The sequence below is a fragment of the Prenolepis imparis genome, unplaced genomic scaffold, assembly GCF_030444845.1.
Source record: "Prenolepis imparis isolate NDT839.2.m4 unplaced genomic scaffold, iyPreImpa1.0 SCAF_13, whole genome shotgun sequence".
Classification (NCBI taxonomy): Eukaryota; Metazoa; Arthropoda; class Insecta; order Hymenoptera; family Formicidae; genus Prenolepis; species Prenolepis imparis.
Window position 1 is genome coordinate 9,845,069 of NW_028141171.1, and position 23,003 is coordinate 9,868,071.

Consider the following 23,003-nt stretch of genomic DNA (forward strand, 5'->3'; position numbering starts at 1 on the left):
GTTCACTTAGAAGATTTTTGTCTAAAGAAAAAGGTATCTCGATAGCGATTTCAACAGTGTTGAAAGGTATAACGCATGCGGATGCGCATTCCTTATGCACTTCCTTACGTGATTATTTGTTACAGGGTACGCACACCGTCCAGTGGATCCAGCACGCCGCTACCGCCGTCGAAATTATCGAGGAAACCCTCCGGAGCCTCCGACACGTCCGTGTCAGGAACGACCCCGAGTACACGAAAGGGAAAACCCACGCCGATCGAACAACGCGCGCCGTTCCGATTATAAGCTTATTAACGGATACATATAGCTTGTGAAAAATTTGCGTATTATACATATTGTATGCCTGAGCGAGAAAACTATATATAAATATAAAAATGTCCCCGTCGCAAATTTAAAAATGGCTGCATGGTATTACAGGGAACATACGAATAGTTATATTGTGTAAGATGAGAGAGGATAGATAGTGCGTGTGTAATATACGAATGCCAAATTAACTTGATCAAAATTTCATAGGCAAATGAGGAATATAGAAATTACGATATGATCTTTACATTTCGTTGAGTTTTCATCAAGTACTGAATGCCATTAAAATTATACGAATATACCAATGAGTATTTGATACTCTCTTAGGGGATAAGGGGGATTGCAAACAGTTAAGGAAATATATTTATTTTGTGCCCGCGTTATATAGAGAAGAGTGCTTAAAGCGTATATCTATATATAGATTATAATAATCCACAGTGACATAAATTATTGTTACAAATACCTAAATCTTGGTATTACCGAAAGTGCAGGGTAATGCTGTATAATTGAAAATATTTAGGCGAGATACAGTAACATCTTCGCCGGCTTTCTCGATAAGGACAATACTATACTGAAAAGATTTTAACGTAAAAAAAAAGGAAATCAGCGATATATATGTATTATAATTACGCTTATTGTGTTTTCAAGTGTAATTAGTTACCTGTAACTACTTTTATAATTTAGCATAGTTTGCTCATTTATTGCACGCATACCTTTGCGTGTTTTATATTGTCATGTAAAACCATCGAGGGTTCTCCTGATGAGATTTTCGACTTCTGATATTGAGCAAATTGTATACTTGAAGACATTAATTTATTTAATATTTTTGCTTGACTTATATTTGTATTAATATTATACGACGAGTAAGTAACATCTAATGCGCATTTGTTAAAAAACAAAATAAATTGTGTATGCGTTTTTAGATTCTGATACATAGATTGTAATTCGACATTTATTTTTGTTATCCGTTTCGCAAATGGAATCGTAAATGTTTGATCAGTCGTATATTTTTGTTAAATTCAAATTAAATAAATTTTTTTTTATATTATATATGCGAGCAATAGAGAAAACATAATTTCGCAAACCATAAATATTGAATGATTATTTATTTGAATGAAAATCTTATTTAAGATTAGTATATTGATTTGAGAAATATTTTGACATGTTTTATGTTCTTGCGAAACGGAATATCTCATGGTTTTTAAGAAAACTATGACAGTAATCAAATCTAATTTATGATTACGCATAAGTTTAATCCTCGAGCGGTCGCATTTAAAAAATGCAATTTTATAACATTATTTTCTATATGTCTACATATTCTTTTAAAGAACTCTTTTATATGTCAATTTCTATGCTTGTTTTTCGAGCATTGAAATATATTACTATAAAATAGTAATATTACGTTATAAAAGATTACTTAAATGATAAATTTTGATGACAGATGTTAAATAAAAATGTATCGAGTGACGAAGTCACGTATATATGCATCCGCTCCAGGATTAACTTACGATTCGCTTTTGTTATACGTTTGCGAATCGATTTATTAATGATTAATAATAATTGATAAACAATTATTATATAATTATAATTATATATATGATTATATAATTTAATTATATATACTTATGTAATTTAATTATATAAATGTATACAATAATTATTAATAATTATAATCGATTAACGCGAGAGATTTAAGAGTTCGAAAGAACATACCTAACATCGTTAAAATACTAAAAAAGAAAATTGTGTGAATAGCTAAGTAAAATATATTCCGTTGCGTGAAGTGGCCTGTTAGGTGACGGGTAAAAAAAGCGAAACTCTGAAAAAAGACATTTCCATTTTTTTTACATGTATATTTTTAGATGCGATTAATATAACGAAATATAACTCGCTGCCTCTTATAAATATTACGTAAATGCGATTAATCTTATTAACAATTCAAGGTACGATTTTTGTTTCTTTTTCACATACCGAGAAGTACTGTATCAATGTTAATAATAATAATAATAATAATGCAGTGACAGAATATACATAACAGGTACACGCACACACATGACATATTTCAATGATGGGACTCTCGACTCCCGTTTCTTTTCTGTTTCTCATTTCCTAAGCGAATGTTGGACCCTATGTAAAAATGTATATATAATATTTTAATGCGTGCGCGCATATTTTTTTTCAAGTTTGTATTTTCTAATTCAACTCGCGGATGTTATCGTCAGGATACAAATCCTGTCGTTGATTACATGTCGATATGATGCCTACATCAAGCATTGCTATTTGGCTACGTAGCGAGATTTTATGAGAACGGATAGGGTTTTCCCAAACGAGGATAACGTGCCAACTCCGATCCTTTAATGTTAATTGGCAGATGCAATGTATAATATATCAAGCGGATACATTTCGGGAGGATCTGATGGAAGAGACGACAGCTTTGTGCATGCTTCGCTTAATAAGGCTTACCAAGTATCTCCTTACGGTGCTCCTGTCCGTGCATAATTTGCAGACATGTAATTTATACGAAGATACATCTCTATGTCTATACGAATTTTGTGCAGTTTTTACGACACTCTGAATCTACATTTTTACAAGTGTATAAAAATGTTCCTCTATTATATTACTGACCATTGTAATCGGTATAAATGTGTTAATGCTGTTGGAAAGAGATATGGAATATACGGATGTCGGTGGTACGTGTAAGAAAGAAATCACTGTCAAAAAAATGTGTAAAGTATCAAAATAGTGTTTATCATACAGTTCTATATTGTGTGTGTTCTCTTACATCCTTCCTTCTTTGATTTTAATTAGCTTTAGATTCGAAGTTTTTGATAAAAAGTATGATATAGCAACCGCAGTGATATATTTCAATATAATAATTATTAGCACATTGTTACAAGATGTGCCATAGGCTTCGGAATTTTTTTATAATGGACAGAATAGACATCTAAAGATGTAAGTAATTTAAGTTTAAAAAGAGTATAACAGTTAAAAATAACAGACCACTTGCTTAGTCATTTTATCTCTCGTTATGGCTCAGAGATCTGACCATTCTTCTTTAGATATAACTTTAGTGAACATTTAATCCTTGATATCCAGAATATGAAATATATATAATATTTCCATGCATGATGAAGCCACCGCATCCACGATCAAACCATGAACGTAAGAAATAACTGGATTAACTATAATCTATGCGGTATATACTAAGCCAATAGGGGAAATATTAAATAATGTTAATACAAAAAACGTGTGAAAAAAAAACTTAATATTGTAACAAATGCAAAATATTTTTTGGATCTTGCATAAATATGAACTAGTATGAAGTGTGTATAAACAGCAAAAGAAGATTTATAAATGATTAATAAATGAGTTTTTTGAATATTACATGAAGAGTTATATATTTATATGCTACCTAATTATATTCTCCTAATGTTTTTCCGATCTTCGAGAGTTCTCAATAATTTTGAAAATGTTTTATTTCTTCTTATTTTATTTCTTATTTCTTATTTTTCTTTTCTTATATTTCTTTATGTTCTTTCTCTGTAGATTACATAAAATATGTATAAAACAATTTTATTTTTTATTTTAAAATATATATTTAACGATTTCATTTTTGATTTTATAGACATACTACAAACAAATTTAGCTATATATTTTTTTCATGCAAAAGAAAAGTGCAAATTTATATAATTAAATGAATTAATTAATTTACATAATTAAATGAATTAATTTACATGGAAAAAAGATGAGATAATATAGCCTCTGATTAGATATGCAATATTACATTTTTTATAATGAAATGTCCATGCATCCCGTACAGCCGATCCCAATTATTTCTTACGGTATGGATCGAACACACGTGAATGTTCAGATACTCAATATCACGCATAGCTATATAGCACACGTGGATTAACGCAGGTAGAGTTACTGGCGTGAGCATATGATTCCTCGAGTGAATCCTCGAGTTACTCTACTAGACTTACTTGACCTATATATGAAGCAAACATGCTGGCATTTAATCAAAAATCGGCCCAACAATCCTCGGCTTATAAAGACGAGATTTTATTACTCAATATGTCGCAATGACATTAATTATTGGCTTACATCAGTGCTACTGAATACGATCACCCTCTTAGCGCATACTTTAGCTGGACCACCTTGATCGAGTGTTTGATTACAGGTCAACTGGCTGCCCCGAGACCTTCGCGGTCCTATTAAAATATAGGGCCGAGATAGTTTAGTTTAATTTGATAAAATTATAAAGAGGTTTTATAACACTATGGATAATAAATATTTTGGACATAATCATGACAGTTTCTTTTCGCGAAATTAAATTTTTTATTTGAATGTTATAGAAATAGTTAAAAAAATATATACATATATAGAGAATTATATCATTATAATTCTTTTTATAAGTCATGGTTTTAATTATTCCATCGAAATAAAACTGGAATCTCGAGAAATTAAATTTCTTTTAGAAATTAGAATGCATTAAATGGCTTTCTTTGTGAATGTTAAGTTTTTATTAGCATGCAATGTATATGGTTTTTTAATTATTTTTTTCTCGTTATATTTTCTCAGATAATAATAAAATTAATTATATGGTTTAAAATATGATATCTGTATTAAAGACAAATATAATGCAAAAATTTGATCCACCCGGAATGAAAATATGTCTGATTTTAATTTTGCCGAGGAAATATTAACTCTCGAGAGAATTTTAAATTGAATTAGAGAAGGCTCTCTCTTCTTTTTTTTAATCAGATATTTATATTCTTCAGTTCATATGACGCTCTTGGAATTTTCAGCGGTATGCAATATCGCGTACGTTGCAATCCACGTTGCATACGGTGCACATTATACTTTATCTATAATCCGCATAGTAAAATGTACGTATACTGACCCCGATGAGGGTGGGGTGGAAGATATAGAGATGCAAAGACGGGGGGTCCCTTCGACACGGTATAAAATCTAGTGTCTCCAAGTCGTGTAAAGCATAGTCAGTCAACGAATACGAGACACCACGTCGATCATCATGTCTTATAAAGTAATATTCTACATTTTATTATTATTTGTTAATTTTCGCAACCGGGGGTTTTGCGCTTGTACTTTTCATAGCGAAACCGTAACGTTAATTCGCCATTTCTTTTTTATGAACTATTTATTAAAGTTTTTTTTTAAATAAAATAGTTAATAAGATTTTTTAATAAACAAGTTTAATGAATTAATATTTTTGCCTTTTTTATGTTTCAAAAAGATATAAACGCCTTATAGAATATTTAACGAGATATTATTCAATGTGTATATATATATTTCGCGAAGAAAATAATCTTAAATAAGATCTTATAAGATTCTATTGGATATAAAATTTTATATTTCATTGCAGCTTCAATGCATTCCTTACGATGCATCTGACTAGGAATATCAGCGATATTAGGACACTATATGAAACCATATTTGAGTTAATCACCTAGCATGCCGACGATATCTGATATTTCCTTCTTGATGCACAGATTATCGGTTATTTCGTCGCCTTACTGGCCATCGCCCGCGCCGAGATCACTGGTCCAGGTGCAGCTGCAGTAGCTGTCGCGCAACAACCAGCTGCAACGGTTATCAGAGCCGAAAACTACAATTCACATCCTCGATATAGCTTCGGTTATAGCGTGGCAGATGGTCTCACCGGTATAACATCCCTGCGATATAATTCGTAGATATTATAGACCCTCCGTTTAATTGTAATTAGCGCAGCTCGAACTAAATGCACAGAATTCAGATCGTTTATCTAAAAAGTGCATAGCTACTAATTTTAAGGAAAAATTATTTATGCACAAATACTTTTCGCTTACAAAAATTATTAAGTGTCAGTAATTGAAGATATAATGACTCGAGATAAAATTAAAAATGTGCAATCGATATTAGGTGCATCGATTAAACCTTCGATGGAACAAAAGTGAGAGATGTCCAGATTTGCGAGACAAACTTCGTAATTAAAAGGAAGTCGAGTTTGAACGATGTTACCAAATTCGCAGAGTGAATTCCTGTCGATACTATTTAATTCAGCCATTTGTTGTCGGGAGTTTCTATAGAATTATATATAGGATATATAGAATTTCTGGGACTTTGCTCGTGGATTGAACTTAAATGAAATACCCCGTCGAAACAATGAAAGAGACATCTTCGAGACGTGAAACTTTTATTCGAGTATTATAAACACGTACTTTTCAGGCGACAATAAGGCGCAGGAGGAAATTCGCAACGGGGACGTAGTTCAAGGAAGTTACAGCTTAATCGAGCCCGACGGCGCCCGGCGCCTCGTCTCCTACGCGGCCGATCCCATCAACGGTTTTAACGCGATCGTACAGCGGAATCCCAGCATCACCGCCGCTGCAGCAGCAGCGGTGCATCCCGTCGTGGCACCGGTCGCCGTTGCAGTTCACCCGCAGGTCGTATAATCCAGTTACTTTAAAGCGCTCTTTCCCACGGTCCATTAATCTCCGCAAAAGAGAAAACGAGAGAGAGAGGAGAGAGGGAGATTCCTTGCTCAATTTGGAGTTGACTTTTCCTCTTACCAAGAAAATTATCGGCGAAAGATCTTGCAAATTAAAAATCAATGGCTTAAAAACTCGGCTTCAAAGGGTCCCGTTGTTTGATTGTACAGGCGACCGTCTTGGGCTCTTCTTTGGTGAGACAGCCGTTCATCTCGGGTACCACGAACGTCGTGGCCGCGAATCCGGGACTGGTGGGTGTGAGAGTCGGCCTGGGAGTTAGATCGGGATCTATTTACGGCACGCAGGCTCTCGTCACGGATGGCGGTATCGTGAAGGTCCATGAAACGCGTGCATAATTGCATCAGACAGAGCCGGTGGTTCCGCTTCGATCGACGCTACTTGGCTTCCCACCACGATGCATATCGAAAGTGTTTCCCTGCCCGTCCTTGCGCATCTCTCACATTATTCTTAGCCGAAGTATATCTGAAGTATAGATTATTAATATGCGTAAAGAGATATTATTATATTTATCTATATTATTTAAAAACCTAAAATATTTCTATGTATCTTGAAATAAAAATTTTTGGTAAAGGTGATAAGCAACCCCGTCTCTTCATTTTCAATGATGATGATCCTCAGAATAAGAACAATCGAATTTATTGCTAATTTCGATGAGAGATGCAGGAGATGGAAGATGCTCCGACACATATCGCGGCGAGAAAGATCGCGGGTCGAATGATCGATGAATGACGGCTTGATTAGTCGAAATGGAGTTGACATCGACGAGAGGATACGAGGGAAGAGGATCGACGAGGCTTAGGAGAAATCACCGTTAATGGCGCGACCAAAGGATTTCCGGCCGTTTCCGCGTGCTTTTTACGAGCTCGCTCGAGCATTCGCGCTCGGTCGAATCAGGGACTCTCAGCTTTTCAACGGCAGACATGCTGCTTAGTTGCCTTTTTCTGTCGCCATCCATCTTTCCTCGTGTCGTCGGTTTCGCACTCTCTTCGCGTCTAATCTCTCTAAGCCAAGTTATCTCCGGCGAGTCTCCGCATTTCCTCTGGTTACAACGATAATTTTTTTCAACCGTAACACACTGGACCAAGGGACTTAATCTTTAGCCTAATCTTCCAGCAGCAGTCTGAAATCGTGGATGATGAATTATTCGGCGAAAATCCTCATCGAATCCTGCTAGATCCAATGATTCCTTCTTGAATGCACATATTTCTTCGCGTGTTTAACAGTTAAAAATATCCTTAATTCTTGCATTCTTTTCTTTCTAATTTTACTCTCTTTCTATGTTGATTATTTTGTAAAATCTAGTGAAAAAGTTTCAAAGAGTATTCAACCGTAATAATAAAAATAAATAAGTTTCTTAATTTTTCTTCCCCCTCTGTGATTGCATTTAAATATTTAATGATTTAATGTGCAATCTTGGACGGTTAAACTTCTCAAGAGTGTTCCAGAGAATGTAATACTATGTAATACAGTCTATTGAATGTGTGTGAGAGAGGGAGAGAGAATTTAGGTTTACATTCTATCAACATGAATCGCGTCAATGTAATTTCCAATATCGCGCAATGCAATCCGGCGAAGCTTAAACATGCGCATGGCAATTTAGGTGTATAGTGGCGCAATACCATGCCGCGATACGAAGGATACATCAAGCACGAAGTCATACACAAGTAAATATGTACTGACTGATGTAGAGGCAAAACTAACAAGCAGTATCGATTAGTCCAGGCGTCTTTATATATATTGCGCGACGTCGTCTTCGGTTCAAAATTAATTCTCTTAGTATGCCATTGAAGGATGTCATAAACCTAAAGTACGAGATCCCTTTTAATTATCGTGTGTTATTATATCTTAATATATATATTTATGTATATAATAGTAATTGATTAAAAATATATCCAATTTTGTTAAATTAATTTATTTGAAAAAAATACTTTATTAGAAGACATATACTGCAAAACTTGATGTAGCGAAATTGAGGAACAAAGGACGAAATACTATATCGTAGAGAGTATATAATATGCAACGATTCTTAACGTTATCTGATTATCGCCATCGAAGGGATGCGAAACCTAAAACTTGCCAGAAATCAGGGAGTTGTGGTAAATCCGGTACTTTGTGAAACTTGGAACTTTAGAGAAACCCCAAACATCCGGAAATATATACTAACCAGCATATAGTCTCCGGAAAGTTATAACAGAGAACATTCAAACGATCTAATGATTATAAACCATATTCGTACACATAATACGCGTAGGATTTTGCTCTGATTGTACTTTATCAAGTTATTGTACAATTTAAAAAATAAAAAGATGAATAATTGCTCTCTTTTCACAAAGAGAGCTTAATCAGAAAATAAATTCTTTGTATAAATCCTGAGCGTGATATTTATAAAAGTCGCGTTGTCATTTCATATACCTCACGCTAATTCAAAAGATTTTTGATACTGAGCAACCATCGGTCGCTGAGCGTTTTCACTTTGTCGACCTGTGCAGCATATTCCCGGAGCATCTCTCTTCCGGCGAAGAAAGTTTCAAGTTTCTCAAGTGTTTCGGTTTCTGCGAAATCTCGAAAACTTCCCTCTCGCGCAAACTTACTCTTATTATTCGCCGAAAGGTCGGCGAGCGCACACGTAACGAAAATTTCGGCTTACAACGAGGGTTTCTCACTTGGTTATCTATCCACTTCTGGTGTTTCCGGCGTAGCTAATAAAGCCGCGGCAATTACTATCATGATACGTGATTCTTCGCCAAATGCGTTATCAATTAGAGACAGAGAGAAAGGGAACGAGAGGAAATAAGAGATAGCGAAGGGAGCAACCCCCCGAGCGTGATAATCGTGCGCAGATTGCGAGTCCGGAGCAAAGGCGGTGCATTCGACGGTTGGTTGGGGTTTTAAAGGGTGGGAAGGATACAATATTTCAGAGTGGCGACAAGGAGCAAACCACTGGCAAATTAATTAAATTCCTACAAGCTGCCTGGAGAAAGGTTAAGGGATGGCATAAGGGGGAAGGAGAGGAGGAGGAGAGTTGACGGTCGGCGAAGAGCGGGCAAGGGTCCTCTGTTCCGCCCGTGGGAATATTGTAATTAAGATATGCACTTCTCTGTACCCTCCATTTTCCTTCTCGTGTGCAACCCCCCTTGGACTAGTGCCGCGTCCATGATTTACGCTTCGCAGGACGACGCGGTGTTGTCTGTTTCGACCGCGTCTAAATTGCATACTATTATAGAGACCCCGGCACCCCGTTTCTTCCGTTGTGTGTCAAATCTTGAGAGTTATTACGTAATAATGGAATCCTCCCTTGATTCAGCATACGTTCCATTGAGAATTGCCGAATTCGTGACTTCGCTGTATATGCGAAACAACTCTAGCATGGAGAGATAACATACAACAGGTTGATGTGTAACACGCAAGTATAAAATCTAAATTATAGCGACCAAAATAATTAATATTTTAAATAATTATTATCGTACACGCTAAAGCTTTCTACTCGATGCATTAACAAGCAGATATATATAATGGAATTCTTTTATACATTGTGAAAAGATAATTATTTTTAAATAGAAACTTTTAGAATTTATATAAAAACTTATATAAAAATATTTCTTTCTAATGCACATTAATTCGGTTTATTTGAATAATTTAAGTAGAACGATTAAATTTAAGAGAAATACTTTTATATAAATTCTAAAAAAGTTTCGATTTGAAATAAGTTGTCTCTTTTCAAAATTTATAAACTAGAACGACACGAGCGCGCGTTACGTGCGCGCCATTCTTCAATTTTAAAAGAATATTATTAAAAAGATTATATAAAGTTTATTTAAACTCGTATAATATTTTTTGAAAAATCAGCTTATTAGAATGTTAATTTGCTAATTAAATTTTAAAATAAAAATATGTTATGAGAATTAAAATAATAATGTGTTATAAATAATATGTTATATAATCCCCTTTCTAAAAAAGGCATGTTATTGACATTGTTGTCGCTTTTCCGCGATGCTGATTGGCTCTCTGTCGATTCGCGTTGTGTGTTATACTCGTAGCATCGAAAGGCTGTCATCACGAGGGTTAGCAGTTAGCAGTTTGACAGTTAGTCCAAAATAAAATAAAATAAAATAATAATATGATTTAAATAATATGTTATAATACTTTAAACTTGATTAATATTTTTGACATTCGCCTTATGTGTTATATTTGTATAAATATTCTGTAATCAATGTACTATTAAAATGTATAATCGATGAATTTCTGGCTCGTCTTAAAATATTAGAAATTGATACTTTTTTGCGGCTGACCCTATGCGACGCATACTTATTTGATGTATATCATATTAAAAAATTTGTACGCTGGTGTCTGCATGGTACCAAAAGATTCTGCAATCAATGTACTATTAAAATGTATAATCGATGAATTTTTTGCTCGTCTTTAAATATTAGAAATCGATACTTTTTTGCGGCTGACCCTGTGCGACGCATCCTTATTTTATGTTTATCAAATTAAAAAATGTGTACGCTGGTGTCTGGTTGGTACCAAATAATTCTGTAATCAATGTACTATTAAAATGTATAATCAATGAATTTCTGGCTGGTCTTAAAATATTAGAAATTGATACTTTTTTGCGGCTGACCCTATGCGACGCATACTTATTTTATGTATATCATATTAAAAAATTTGTACGCTGGTGTCTGCATGGTACCAAAAGATTCTGCAATCAATGTACTATTAAAATGTATAATCGATGAATTTTTTGCTCGTCTTTAAATATTAGAAATCGATACTTTTTTGCGGCTGACCCTATGCGACGCATCGTTAATTTATGTATAGCAAATGAAAAAGTTTGTACGCTGTTGTCTGCTTGGTACCAAAAGATTCTGTAATCAATGTAATATTAAAATGTATAATCGATGAATTTTTGGCTCGTCTTAAAATATTAGAAATTGATACATATATGCCGCTGACCCAATGCGACGCATCCTTAATTTATGTATAGCAAATGAAAAAGTTTGTACGCTGTTATCTGCTTAGTACCAAAAGATTCTGTAATCAATGTACTATTAAAATGTATAATCGATGAATTTTTGGCTCGTCTTAAAATATTAGAAATCGATACTTTTTTACCGCTGACCCAATACGACGCAACATTATTTTATGTATATCAAGTTAAAAAATTTGTACGCTGGTGTCTGTTTGGTACCAAATGATTATATAATCAATGTACTATTAAAATGTATAATCGATGAATTTTTGGCTCGTCTTAAAATATTAGAAATCGATACTTTTTTACCGCTGACCCTATGCGACGCATCCTTAATTTATGTATAGCAAATGAAAAAGTTTGTATGCTGTTGTCTGCTTGGTACCAAAAGATTCTGTAATCAATGTACTATTAAAATGTATAATCGATGAATTTTTGGCTCGGTTTAAAATATTAGAAATTAATACTTTTTTGACGCGGACTCTGTGCGACGCATCCTTATTTTATGTTTATAGTATTAAAAAATTTGTACGCTGATGTCTGCATGGTACCAAAAGATTCTGTAATCAATGTACTATTAAAATGTATAATCGATGAATTTTTGGCTCGTCTTAAAATATTAGAAATTGATACATATATGCCGCTGACCCTATGCGACGCATCCTTAATTTATGTATAGCAAATGAAAAAGTTTGTACGCTGTTGTCTGCTTGGTACCAAAAGATTCTGTAATCAATGTACTATTAAAATGTATAATTGATGAATTTTTGGCTCGGTTTAAAATATTAGAAATTAATACTTTTTTGACGCGGACCCTGTGCGGCGCATCCTTATATTATGTTTATCGTATTAAAAAATTTGTACGCTGGTGTCTGCATGGTACCAAAAGATTCTGTAATAAATGTACTATTAAAATGTATAATCGATGAATTTTTGGCTCGTCTTAAAATATTAGAAATCGATACTTTTTTGACGCGGACCCTATGCGACGCAACATTATTTTATGTATATCAAGTTAAAAAATTTGTACGCTGGTGTCTGTTTGGTACCAAAAGATTCTGTAATCAATGTACTATTAAAATGTATAATCGATGAATTTTTGGCTCGTCTTAAAATATTAGAAATCGATATTTTTTTACCGCTGACCCTATGCGACGCATCCTTAATTTATGTATAGCAAATGAAAAAGTTTGTACGCTGTTGTCTGCTTGGTACCAAAAGATTCTGTAATCAATGTACTATTAAAATGTATAATCGATGAATTTTTGGCTCGGTTTAAAATATTAGAAATTAATACTTTTTTGACGCGGACCCTGTGCGACGCATCCTTATTTTATGTTTATCGTATTAAAAAATTTGTACGCTGGTGTCTGCATGGTACCAAAAGATTCTGTAATAAATGTACTATTGAAATGTATAATCGATGAATTTTTGGCTCGTCTTAAAATATTAGAAATTGATACTTTTTTGACGCGGACCCTATGCGACGCAACATTATTTTATGTATATCAAGTTAAAAAATTTGTACGCAGGTGTCTGTTTGGTACCAAATGATTCTATAATCAATGTACTAATAAAATGTATAATCGATGAATTTTTGGCTCGTCTTAAAATATTAGAAATCAATACTTTTTTACCGCTGACCCTATGCGACGCAACCTTATTTTATGTATATCAAGTTAAAAAATTTGTACGCTGGTGTCTGTTTGGTACCAAATGATTCTGTAATCAACGTACTATTAAAATGTATAATCGATGAATTTTTGGCTAGTCTTAAAATATTAGAAATTGATACTTTTTTGGCGCGGACCCTGTGCGACGCATCCTTATTTTATGTTTATCGTATTAAAAAATTTGTACGCTGGTGTCTGCATGGTATCAAAAGATTCTGTAATAAATGTACTATTAAAATGTATAATCGATGAATTTTTGGCTCGTCTTAAAATATTAGAAATTGATAATTTTTTACCGCTGACCCTATGCGACGTAACATTATTTTATGTATATCAAGTTAAAAAATTTGTACGCTGGTGTCTGTTTGGTACCAAATGAATCTATAATAAATGTACTATTAAAATGTATAATCGATGAATTTTTGGCTCGTCTTTAAATATTAGAAATCGATACTTTTTTGCGGCTGACCCTATGCGACGCATCGTTAATTTATGTATAGCAAATGAAAAAGTTTGTACGCTGTTGTCTGCTTGGTACCAAAAGATTCTGTAATCAATGTAATATTAAAATGTATAATCGATGAATTTTTGGCTCGTCTTAAAATATTAGAAATTGATACTTTTTTGACGCGGACCCTGTGCGACGCATCCTTATTTTATTTTTACCATATTAAAAAATTTGTACGCTGGTGTCTGCATGGTACCAAAAGATTCTGTAATCACTGTACTATTAAAATGTATAATCGATGAATTTTTGGCTCGTCTTAAAATATTAGAAATCGATACTTTTTTACCGCTGACCCTATACGACGCAACATTATTTTATGTATATCAAGTTAAAAAATTTGTACGCTGGTGTCTGTTTGGTACCAAATGATTATATAATCAATGTACTATTAAAATGTATAATCGATGAATTTTTGGCTCGTCTTAAAATATTAGAAATCGATACTTTTTTACCGCTGACCCTATGCGACGCATCCTTAATTTATGTATAGCAAATGAAAAAGTTTGTACGCTGTTGTCTGCTTGGTACCAAAAGATTCTGTAATCAATGTACTATTAAAATGTATAATCGATGAATTTTTGGCTCGGTTTAAAATATTAGAAATTAATACTTTTTTGACGCGGACCCTGTGCGACGCATCCTTATTTTATGTTTATCGTATTAAAAAATTTGTACGCTGATGTCTGCATGGTACCAAAAGATTCTGTAATAAATGTACTATTAAAATGTATAATCGATGAATTTTTGGCTCGGTTTAAAATATTAGAAATTAATACTTTTTTGACGCGGACCCTGTGCGGCGCATCCTCATATTATGTTTATCGTATTAAAAAATTTGTACGCTGGTGTCTGCATGGTACCAAAAGATTCTGTAATAAATGTACTATTAAAATGTATAATCGATGAATTTTTGGCTCGTCTTAAAATATTAGAAATCGATACTTTTTTGACGCGGACCCTGTGCGACGCATCCTTATTTTATGTTTATCGTATTAAAAAATTTGTACGCTGGTGTCTGCATGGTACCAAAAGATTCTGTAATCAATGTACTATTAAAATGTATAATCGATGAATTTTTGGCTCGTCTTAAAATATTAGAAATCGATACTTTTTTACCGCTGACCCAATGCGACGCAACCTTATTTTATGTATATCAAGTTAAAAAATTTTTACGCTGGTGTCTGTTTGGTACCAAATGATTCTGTAATCAACGTACTATTAAAATGTATAATCGATGAATTTTTGGCTCGTCTTAAAATATTAGAAATTGATACTTTTTTGGCGCGGACCCTGTGCGACGCATCCTTATTTTATGTTTATCGTATTAAAAAATTTGTACGCTGGTGTCTGCATGGTATCAAAAGATTCTGTAATAAATGTACTATTAAAATGTATAATCGATGAATTTTTGGCTCGTCTCAAAATATTAGAAATTGATAATTTTTTACCGCTGACCCTATGCGACGCAACATTATTTTATGTATATCAAGTTAAAAAATTTGTACGCTGGTGTCTGTTTGGTACCAAATGAATCTATAATCAATGTACTATTAAAATGTATAATCGATGAATTTTTGGCTCGTCTCAAAATATTAGAAATCGATACTTTTTTACCGCTGACCCTATGCGACGCATCCTTAATTTATGTATAGCAAATGAAAAAGTTTGTACGCTGTTGTCTGCTTGGTACCAAAAGATTCTGTAATCAATGTACTATTAAAATGTATAATCGATGAATTTTTGGCTCGTCTTAAAATATTAGAAATCGATATTTTTTTACCGCTGACCCTATGCGACGCATCCTTAATTTATGTATAGCAAATGAAAAAGTTTGTACGCTGTTGTCTGCTTGGTACCAAAAGATTCTGTAATCAATGTACTATTAAAATGTATAATCGATGAATTTTTGGCTCGGTTTAAAATATTAGAAATTAATACTTTTTTGACGCGGACCCTGTGCGGCGCATCCTTATATTATGTTTATCGTATTAAAAAATTTGTACGCTGGTGTCTGCATGGTACCAAAAGATTCTGTAATAAATGTACTATTAAAATGTATAATCGATGAATTTTTGGCTCGTCTTAAAATATTAGAAATCGATACTTTTTTGACGCGGACCCTGTGCGACGCATCCTTATTTTATGTTTATCGTATTAAAAAATTTGTACGCTGGTGTCTGCATGGTACCAAAAGATTCTGTAATCAATGTACTATTAAAATGTATAATCGATGAATTTTTGGCTCGTCTCAAAATATTAGAAATTGATAATTTTTTACCGCTGACCCTATGCGACGCAACATTATTTTATGTATATCAAGTTAAAAAATTTGTACGCTGGTGTCTGTTTGGTACCAAATGAATCTATAATCAATGTACTATTAAAATGTATAATCGATGAATTTTTGGCTCGTCTTAAAATATTAGAAATCGATACTTTTTTACCGCTGACCCTATGCGACGCATCCTTAATTTATGTATAGCAAATGAAAAAGTTTGTACGCTGTTGTCTGCTTGGTACCAAAAGATTCTGTAATCAATGTACTATTAAAATGTATAATCGATGAATTTTTGGCTCGTCTTAAAATATTAGAAATCGATATTTTTTTACCGCTGACCCTATGCGACGCATCCTTAATTTATGTATAGCAAATGAAAAAGTTTGTACGCTGTTGTCTGCTTAGTACCAAAAGATTCTGTAATCAATGTACTATTAAAATGTATAATCGATGAATTTTTGGCTCGTCTTAAAATATTAGAAATTGATACATATATGCCGCTGACCCTATGCGACGCATTCTTAATTTATGTATAGCAAATGAAAAAGTTTGTACGCTGTTATCTGCTTAGTACCAAAAGATTCTGTAATCAATGTACTATTAAAATGTATAATCGATGAATTTTTGGCTCGTCTTAAAATATTAGAAATTGATACTTTTTTGACGCGGACCCTGTGCGACGCATCCTTATTTTATTTTTACCATATTAAAAAATTTGTACGCTGGTGTCTGCATGGTACCAAAAGATTCTGTAATCACTGTACTATTAAAATGTATAATCGATGAATTTTTGGCTCGTCTTAAAATATTAGAAATCGATACTTTTTTACCGCTGACCCTATACGACGCAACATTATTATATGTATATCAAGTTAAAAAATTTGTACGCTGGTGTCTGTTTGGTACCAAATGATTATATAATCAATGTACTATTAAAATGTATAATCGATGAATTTTTGGCTCGTCTTAAAATATTAGAAATCGATACTTTTTTACCGCTGACCCTATGCGACGCATCCTTAATTTATGTATAGCAAATGAAAAAGTTTGTACGCTGTTGTCTGCTTGGTACCAAAAGATTCTGTAATCAATGTACTATTAAAATGTATAATCGATGAATTTTTGGCTCGGTTTAAAATATTAGAAATTAATACTTTTTTGACGCGGACCCTGTGCGACGCATCCTTATTTTATGTTTATCGTATTAAAAAATTTGTACGCTGATGTCTGCATGGTACCAAAAGATTCTGTAATAAATGTACTATTAAAATGTATAATCGATGAATTTTTGGCTCGGTTTAAAATATTAGAAATTAATACTTTTTTGACGCGGACCCTGTGCGGCGCATCCTCATATTATGTTTATCGTATTAAAAAATTTGTACGCTGGTGTCTGCATGGTACCAAAAGATTCTGTAATAAATGTACTATTAAAATGTATAATCGATGAATTTTTGGCTCGTCTTAAAATATTAGAAATCGATACTTTTTTGACGCGGACCCTGTGCGACGCATCCTTATTTTATGTTTATCGTATTAAAAAATTTGTACGCTGGTGTCTGCATGGTACCAAAAGATTCTGTAATCAATGTACTATTAAAATGTATAATCGATGAATTTTTGGCTCGTCTTAAAATATTAGAAATCGATACTTTTTTACCGCTGACCCTATGCGACGCAACCTTATTTTATGTATATCAAGTTAAAAAATTTTTACGCTGGTGTCTGTTTGGTACCAAATGATTCTGTAATCAACGTACTATTAAAATGTATAATCGATGAATTTTTGGCTCGTCTTAAAATATTAGAAATTGATACTTTTTTGGCGCGGACCCTGTGCGACGCATCCTTATTTTATGTTTATCGTATTAAAAAATTTGTACGCTGGTGTCTGCATGGTATCAAAAGATTCTGTAATAAATGTACTATTAAAATGTATAATCGATGAATTTTTGGCTCGTCTCAAAATATTAGAAATTGATAATTTTTTACCGCTGACCCTATGCGACGCAACATTATTTTATGTATATCAAGTTAAAAAATTTGTACGCTGGTGTCTGTTTGGTACCAAATGAATCTATAATCAATGTACTATTAAAATGTATAATCGATGAATTTTTGGCTCGTCTCAAAATATTAGAAATCGATACTTTTTTACCGCTGACCCTATGCGACGCATCCTTAATTTATGTATAGCAAATGAAAAAGTTTGTACGCTGTTGTCTGCTTGGTACCAAAAGATTCTGTAATCAATGTACTATTAAAATGTATAATCGATGAATTTTTGGCTCGTCTTAAAATATTAGAAATCGATATTTTTTTACCGCTGACCCTATGCGACGCATCCTTAATTTATGTATAGCAAATGAAAAAGTTTGTACGCTGTTGTCTGCTTGGTACCAAAAGATTCTGTAATCAATGTACTATTAAAATGTATAATCGATGAATTTTTGGCTCGGTTTAAAATATTAGAAATTAATACTTTTTTGACGCGGACCCTGTGCGACGCATCCTTATTTTATGTTTATCGTATTAAAAAATTTGTACGCTGGTGTCTGCATGGTATCAAAAGATTCTGTAATAAATGTACTATTAAAATGTATAATCGATGAATTTTTGGCTCGTCTTAAAATATTAGAAATTGATAATTTTTTACCGCTGACCCTATGCGACGCAACATTATTTTATGTATATCAAGTTAAAAAATTTGTACGCTGGTGTCTGTTTGGTACCAAATGAATCTATAATCAATGTACTATTAAAATGTATAATCGATGAATTTTTGGCTCGTCTTAAAATATTAGAAATCGATACTTTTTTACCGCTGACCCTATGCGACGCATCCTTAATTTATGTATAGCAAATGAAAAAGTTTGTACGCTGTTATCTGCTTGGTACTAAAAGATTCTGTAATCAATGTACTATTAAAATGTATAATCGATGAATTTTTGGCTCGGTTTAAAATATTAGAAATTAATACTTTTTTTGACGCGGACCCTGTGCGACGCATCCTTATTTTATATTTATCGTATTAAAAAATTAGTACGCTGGTGTCTGCATGGTACCAAAAGATTCTGTAATAAATGTACTATTAAAATGTATAATCGATGAATTTTTGGCTCGGTTTAAAATATTAGAAATTGATACTTTTTTGGCGCGGACCCTGTGCGACGCAACCTCATTTTATGTATATCAAGTTAAAAAATTTGTACGCTGGTGTCTGTTTGGTACCAAATGATTCTGTAATCAACGTACTATTAAAATGTATAATCGATGAATTTTTGGCTAATCTTAAAATATTAGAAATTGATACTTTTTTGGCGCGGACCCTGTGCGACGCATCCTTATTTTATGTTTATCGTATTAAAAAATTTGTACGCTGGTGTCTGCATAGTATCAAAAGATTCTGTAATAAATGTACTATTAAAATGTATAATCGATGAATTTTTGGCTCGTCTTAAAATATTAGAAATTGATAATTTTTTACCGCTGACCCTATGCGACGCAACATTATTTTATGTATATCAAGTTAAAAAATTTGTACGCTGGTGTCTGTTTGGTACCAAATGAATCTATAATCAATGTACTATTAAAATGTATGATCGATGAATTTTTGGCTCGTCTTAAAATATTAGAAATCGATACTTTTTTACCGCTGACCCATTGCGACGCATCCTTATTTTATGTTTATCGTATTAAAAAATTTGTACGCTGGTGTCTGCATGGTACCAAAAGATTCTGTAATAAATGTACTATTAAAATGTATAATCGATGAATTTTTGGCTCGTCTTAAAATATTAGAAATCGATACTTTTTTGACGCGGACCCTGTGCGACGCATCCTTATTTTATGTTTATCGTATTAAAAAATTTGTACGCTGGTGTCTGCATGGTACCAAAAGATTCTGTAATAAATATACTATTGAAATGTATAATCGATGAATTTTTGGCTCGTCTTAAAATATTAGAAATCGATACTTTTTTACCGCTGACCCTATGCGACGCATCCTTAATTTATGTATAGCAAATGAAAAAGTTTGTACGCTGTTGTCTGCTTGGTACCAAAAGATTCTGTAATCAATGTACTATTAAAATGTATAATCGATGAATTTTTGGCTCGTCTTAAAATATTAGAAATTGATACTTTTTTGGCGCGGACCCTGTGCGACGCATCCTTATTTTATGTTTATCGTATTAAAAAATTTGTACGCTGGTGTCTGCATGGTATCAAAAGATTCTGTAATAAATGTACTATTAAAATGTATAATCGATGAATTTTTGGCTCGTCTTAAAATATTAGAAATTGATAATTGTTTACCGCTGACCCTATGCGACGCAACATTATTTTATGTATATCAAGTTAAAAAATTTGTACGCTGGTGTCTGCATGGTATCAAAAGATTCTGTAATAAATGTACTATTAAAATGTATAATCGATGAATTTTTGGCTCGTCTCAAAATATTAGAAATTGATAATTTTTTACCGCTGACCCTATGCGACGCAACCTTATTTTATGTATATCAAGTTAAAAAATTTGTACGCTGGTGTCTGTTTGGTACCAAATGATTCTGTAATCAACGTACTATTAAAATGTATAATCGATGAATTTTTGGCTAGTCTTAAAATATTAGAAATTGATACTTTTTTGGCGCGGACACTGTGCGACGCATCCTTATTTTATGTTTATCGTATTAAAAAATTTGTACGCTGGTGTCTGCATGGTATCAAAAGATTCTGTAATAAATGTACTATTAAAATGTATAATCGATGAATTTTTGGCTCGTCTTAAAATATTAGAAATTGATAATTTTTTACCGCTGACCCTATGCGACGCAACATTATTTTATGTATATCAAGTTAAAAAATTTGTACGCTGGTGTCTGTTTGGTACCAAATGAATCTATAATCAATGTACTAATAAAATGTATAATCGATGAATTTTTGGCTCGTCTTAAAATATTAGAAATCGATACTTTTTTACCGCTGACCCTATGCGACGCATCCTTAATTTATGTATAGCAAATGAAAAAGTTTGTACGCTGTTGTCTGCTTGGTACCAAAAGATTCTGTAATCAATGTACTATTAAAATGTATAATCGATGAATTTTTGGCTCGTCTTAAAATATTAGAAATTGATATTTTTTTACCGCTGACCCTATGCGACGCATCCTTAATTTATGTATAGCAAATGAAAAAGTTTGTACGCTGTTGTCTGCTTGGTACCAAAAGATTCTGTAATCAATGTACTATTAAAATGTATAATCGATGAATTTTTGGCTCGGTTTAAAATATTAGAAATTAATACTTTTTTGACGCGGACCCTGTGCGACGCATCCTTATTTTATGTTTATCGTATTAAAAAATTTGTACGCTGGTGTCTGCATGGTACCAAAAGATTCTGTAATAAATGTACTATTAAAATGTATAATCGATGAATTTTTGGCTCGTCTTAAAATATTAGAAATCGGTACTTTTTTGACGCGGACCCTGTGCGACGCATCCTTATTTTATGTTTATCGTATTAAAAAATTTGTACGCTGGTGTCTGCATGGTACCAAAAGATTCTGTAATAAATGTACTATTGAAATGTATAATCAATGAATTTTTGGCTCGTCTTAAAATATTAGAAATTGATACTTTTTTACCGCTGACCCTATGCGACGCAACCTTATTTTATGTATATCAAGTTAAAAAATTTGTACGCTGGTGTCTGTTTGGTACCAAATGATTCTGTAATCAACGTACTATTAAAATGTATAATCGATGAATTTTTGGCTCGTCTTAAAATATTAGAAATTAATACTTTTTTGGCGCGGACCCTGTGCGACGCATCCTTATTTTATGTTTATCGTATTAAAAAATTTGTACGCTGGTGTCTGCATGGTATCAAAAGATTCTGTAATAAATGTACTATTAAAATGTATAATCGATGAATTTTTGGCTCGTCTCAAAATATTAGAAATTGATAATTTTTTACCGCTGACCCTATGCGACGCAACATTATTTTATGTATATCAAGTTAAAAAATTTGTACGCTGGTGTCTGTTTGGTACCAAATGATTCTATAATCAATGTACTATTAAAATGTATAATCGATGAATTTTTGTCTCGTCTTAAAATATTAGAAATCGATACTTTTTTACCGCTGACCCTATGCGACACAACCTTATTTTATGTATATCAAGTAAAAAATTTGTACGCTGGTGTCTGTTTGGTACCAAATGATTCTGTAATCAACGTACTATTAAAATGTATAATCGATGAGTTTTTGGCTCGTCTTATAATATTAGAAATTGATACTTTTTTGGCGCGGACCCTGTGCGACGCATCCTTATTTTATGTTTATCGTATTAAAAAATTTGTACGCTGGTGTCTGCATGGTATCAAAAGATTCTGTAATAAATGTACTATTAAAATGTATAATCGATGAATTTTTGGCTCGTCTTAAAATATTAGAAATTGATAATTTTTTACCGCTGACCCTATGCGACGCAACATTATTTTATGTATATCAAGTTAAAAAATTTGTACGCTGTTTGGTATCAAATGAATCTATAATCATTGTACTATTAAAATGTATAATCGATGAATTTTTGGCTCGTCTTAAAATATTAGAAATCGATACTTTTTTACCGCTGACCCCATGCGACGCATCCTTAATTTATGTATAGCAAATGAAAAAGTTTGTACGCTGTTGTCTGCTTGGTACCAAAAGATTCTGTAATCAATGTACTATTAAAATGTATAATCGATGAATTTT

At 32.8% G+C, this 23,003-nt stretch overlaps 2 protein-coding genes and 1 long non-coding RNA gene across 43 annotated transcripts in view; 2 read left to right on the plus strand and 1 right to left on the minus strand.

Moving 5' to 3' along the window:
* Shot (dystonin-like protein short stop) overlaps positions 1 to 3,687 on the plus strand; it is a 100,836-nt gene extending 97,149 nt beyond the window's left edge. For all 41 annotated transcript variants that reach the window (XM_083053104.1, XM_083053088.1, XM_083053089.1 and 38 more), the window contains one exon: positions 126 to 3,687. In XM_083053104.1, the coding sequence (XP_082909230.1) occupies positions 126 to 285 (160 nt within the window). In that variant the 3' untranslated portion in view covers positions 286 to 3,687. The remainder of the gene's footprint in view (positions 1 to 125) is intronic.
* Positions 3,688 to 3,984: 297 nt separating this feature from the next.
* Positions 3,985 to 6,997, minus strand: LOC145944378 (uncharacterized). Its single transcript, XR_014426664.1, has 3 exons — positions 6,876 to 6,997; positions 5,774 to 5,999; positions 3,985 to 4,514 (listed from the first exon to the last, which is right to left on the minus strand). It is a non-coding gene; the product is annotated as an uncharacterized LOC145944378 (long non-coding RNA).
* Cpr5 (cuticular protein 5) lies at positions 5,311 to 7,153 on the plus strand. The gene is made up of 4 exons (XM_083052664.1): positions 5,311 to 5,350; positions 5,817 to 5,988; positions 6,532 to 6,749; positions 6,965 to 7,153. The coding sequence occupies exons 1-4, from the start codon at positions 5,339 to 5,341 to the stop codon at positions 7,148 to 7,150; spliced, it is 588 nt and encodes a 195-aa protein (XP_082908790.1). The 5' UTR covers positions 5,311 to 5,338; the 3' UTR covers positions 7,151 to 7,153.
* The last annotated feature ends 15,850 nt before the right edge of the window (positions 7,154 to 23,003 follow it).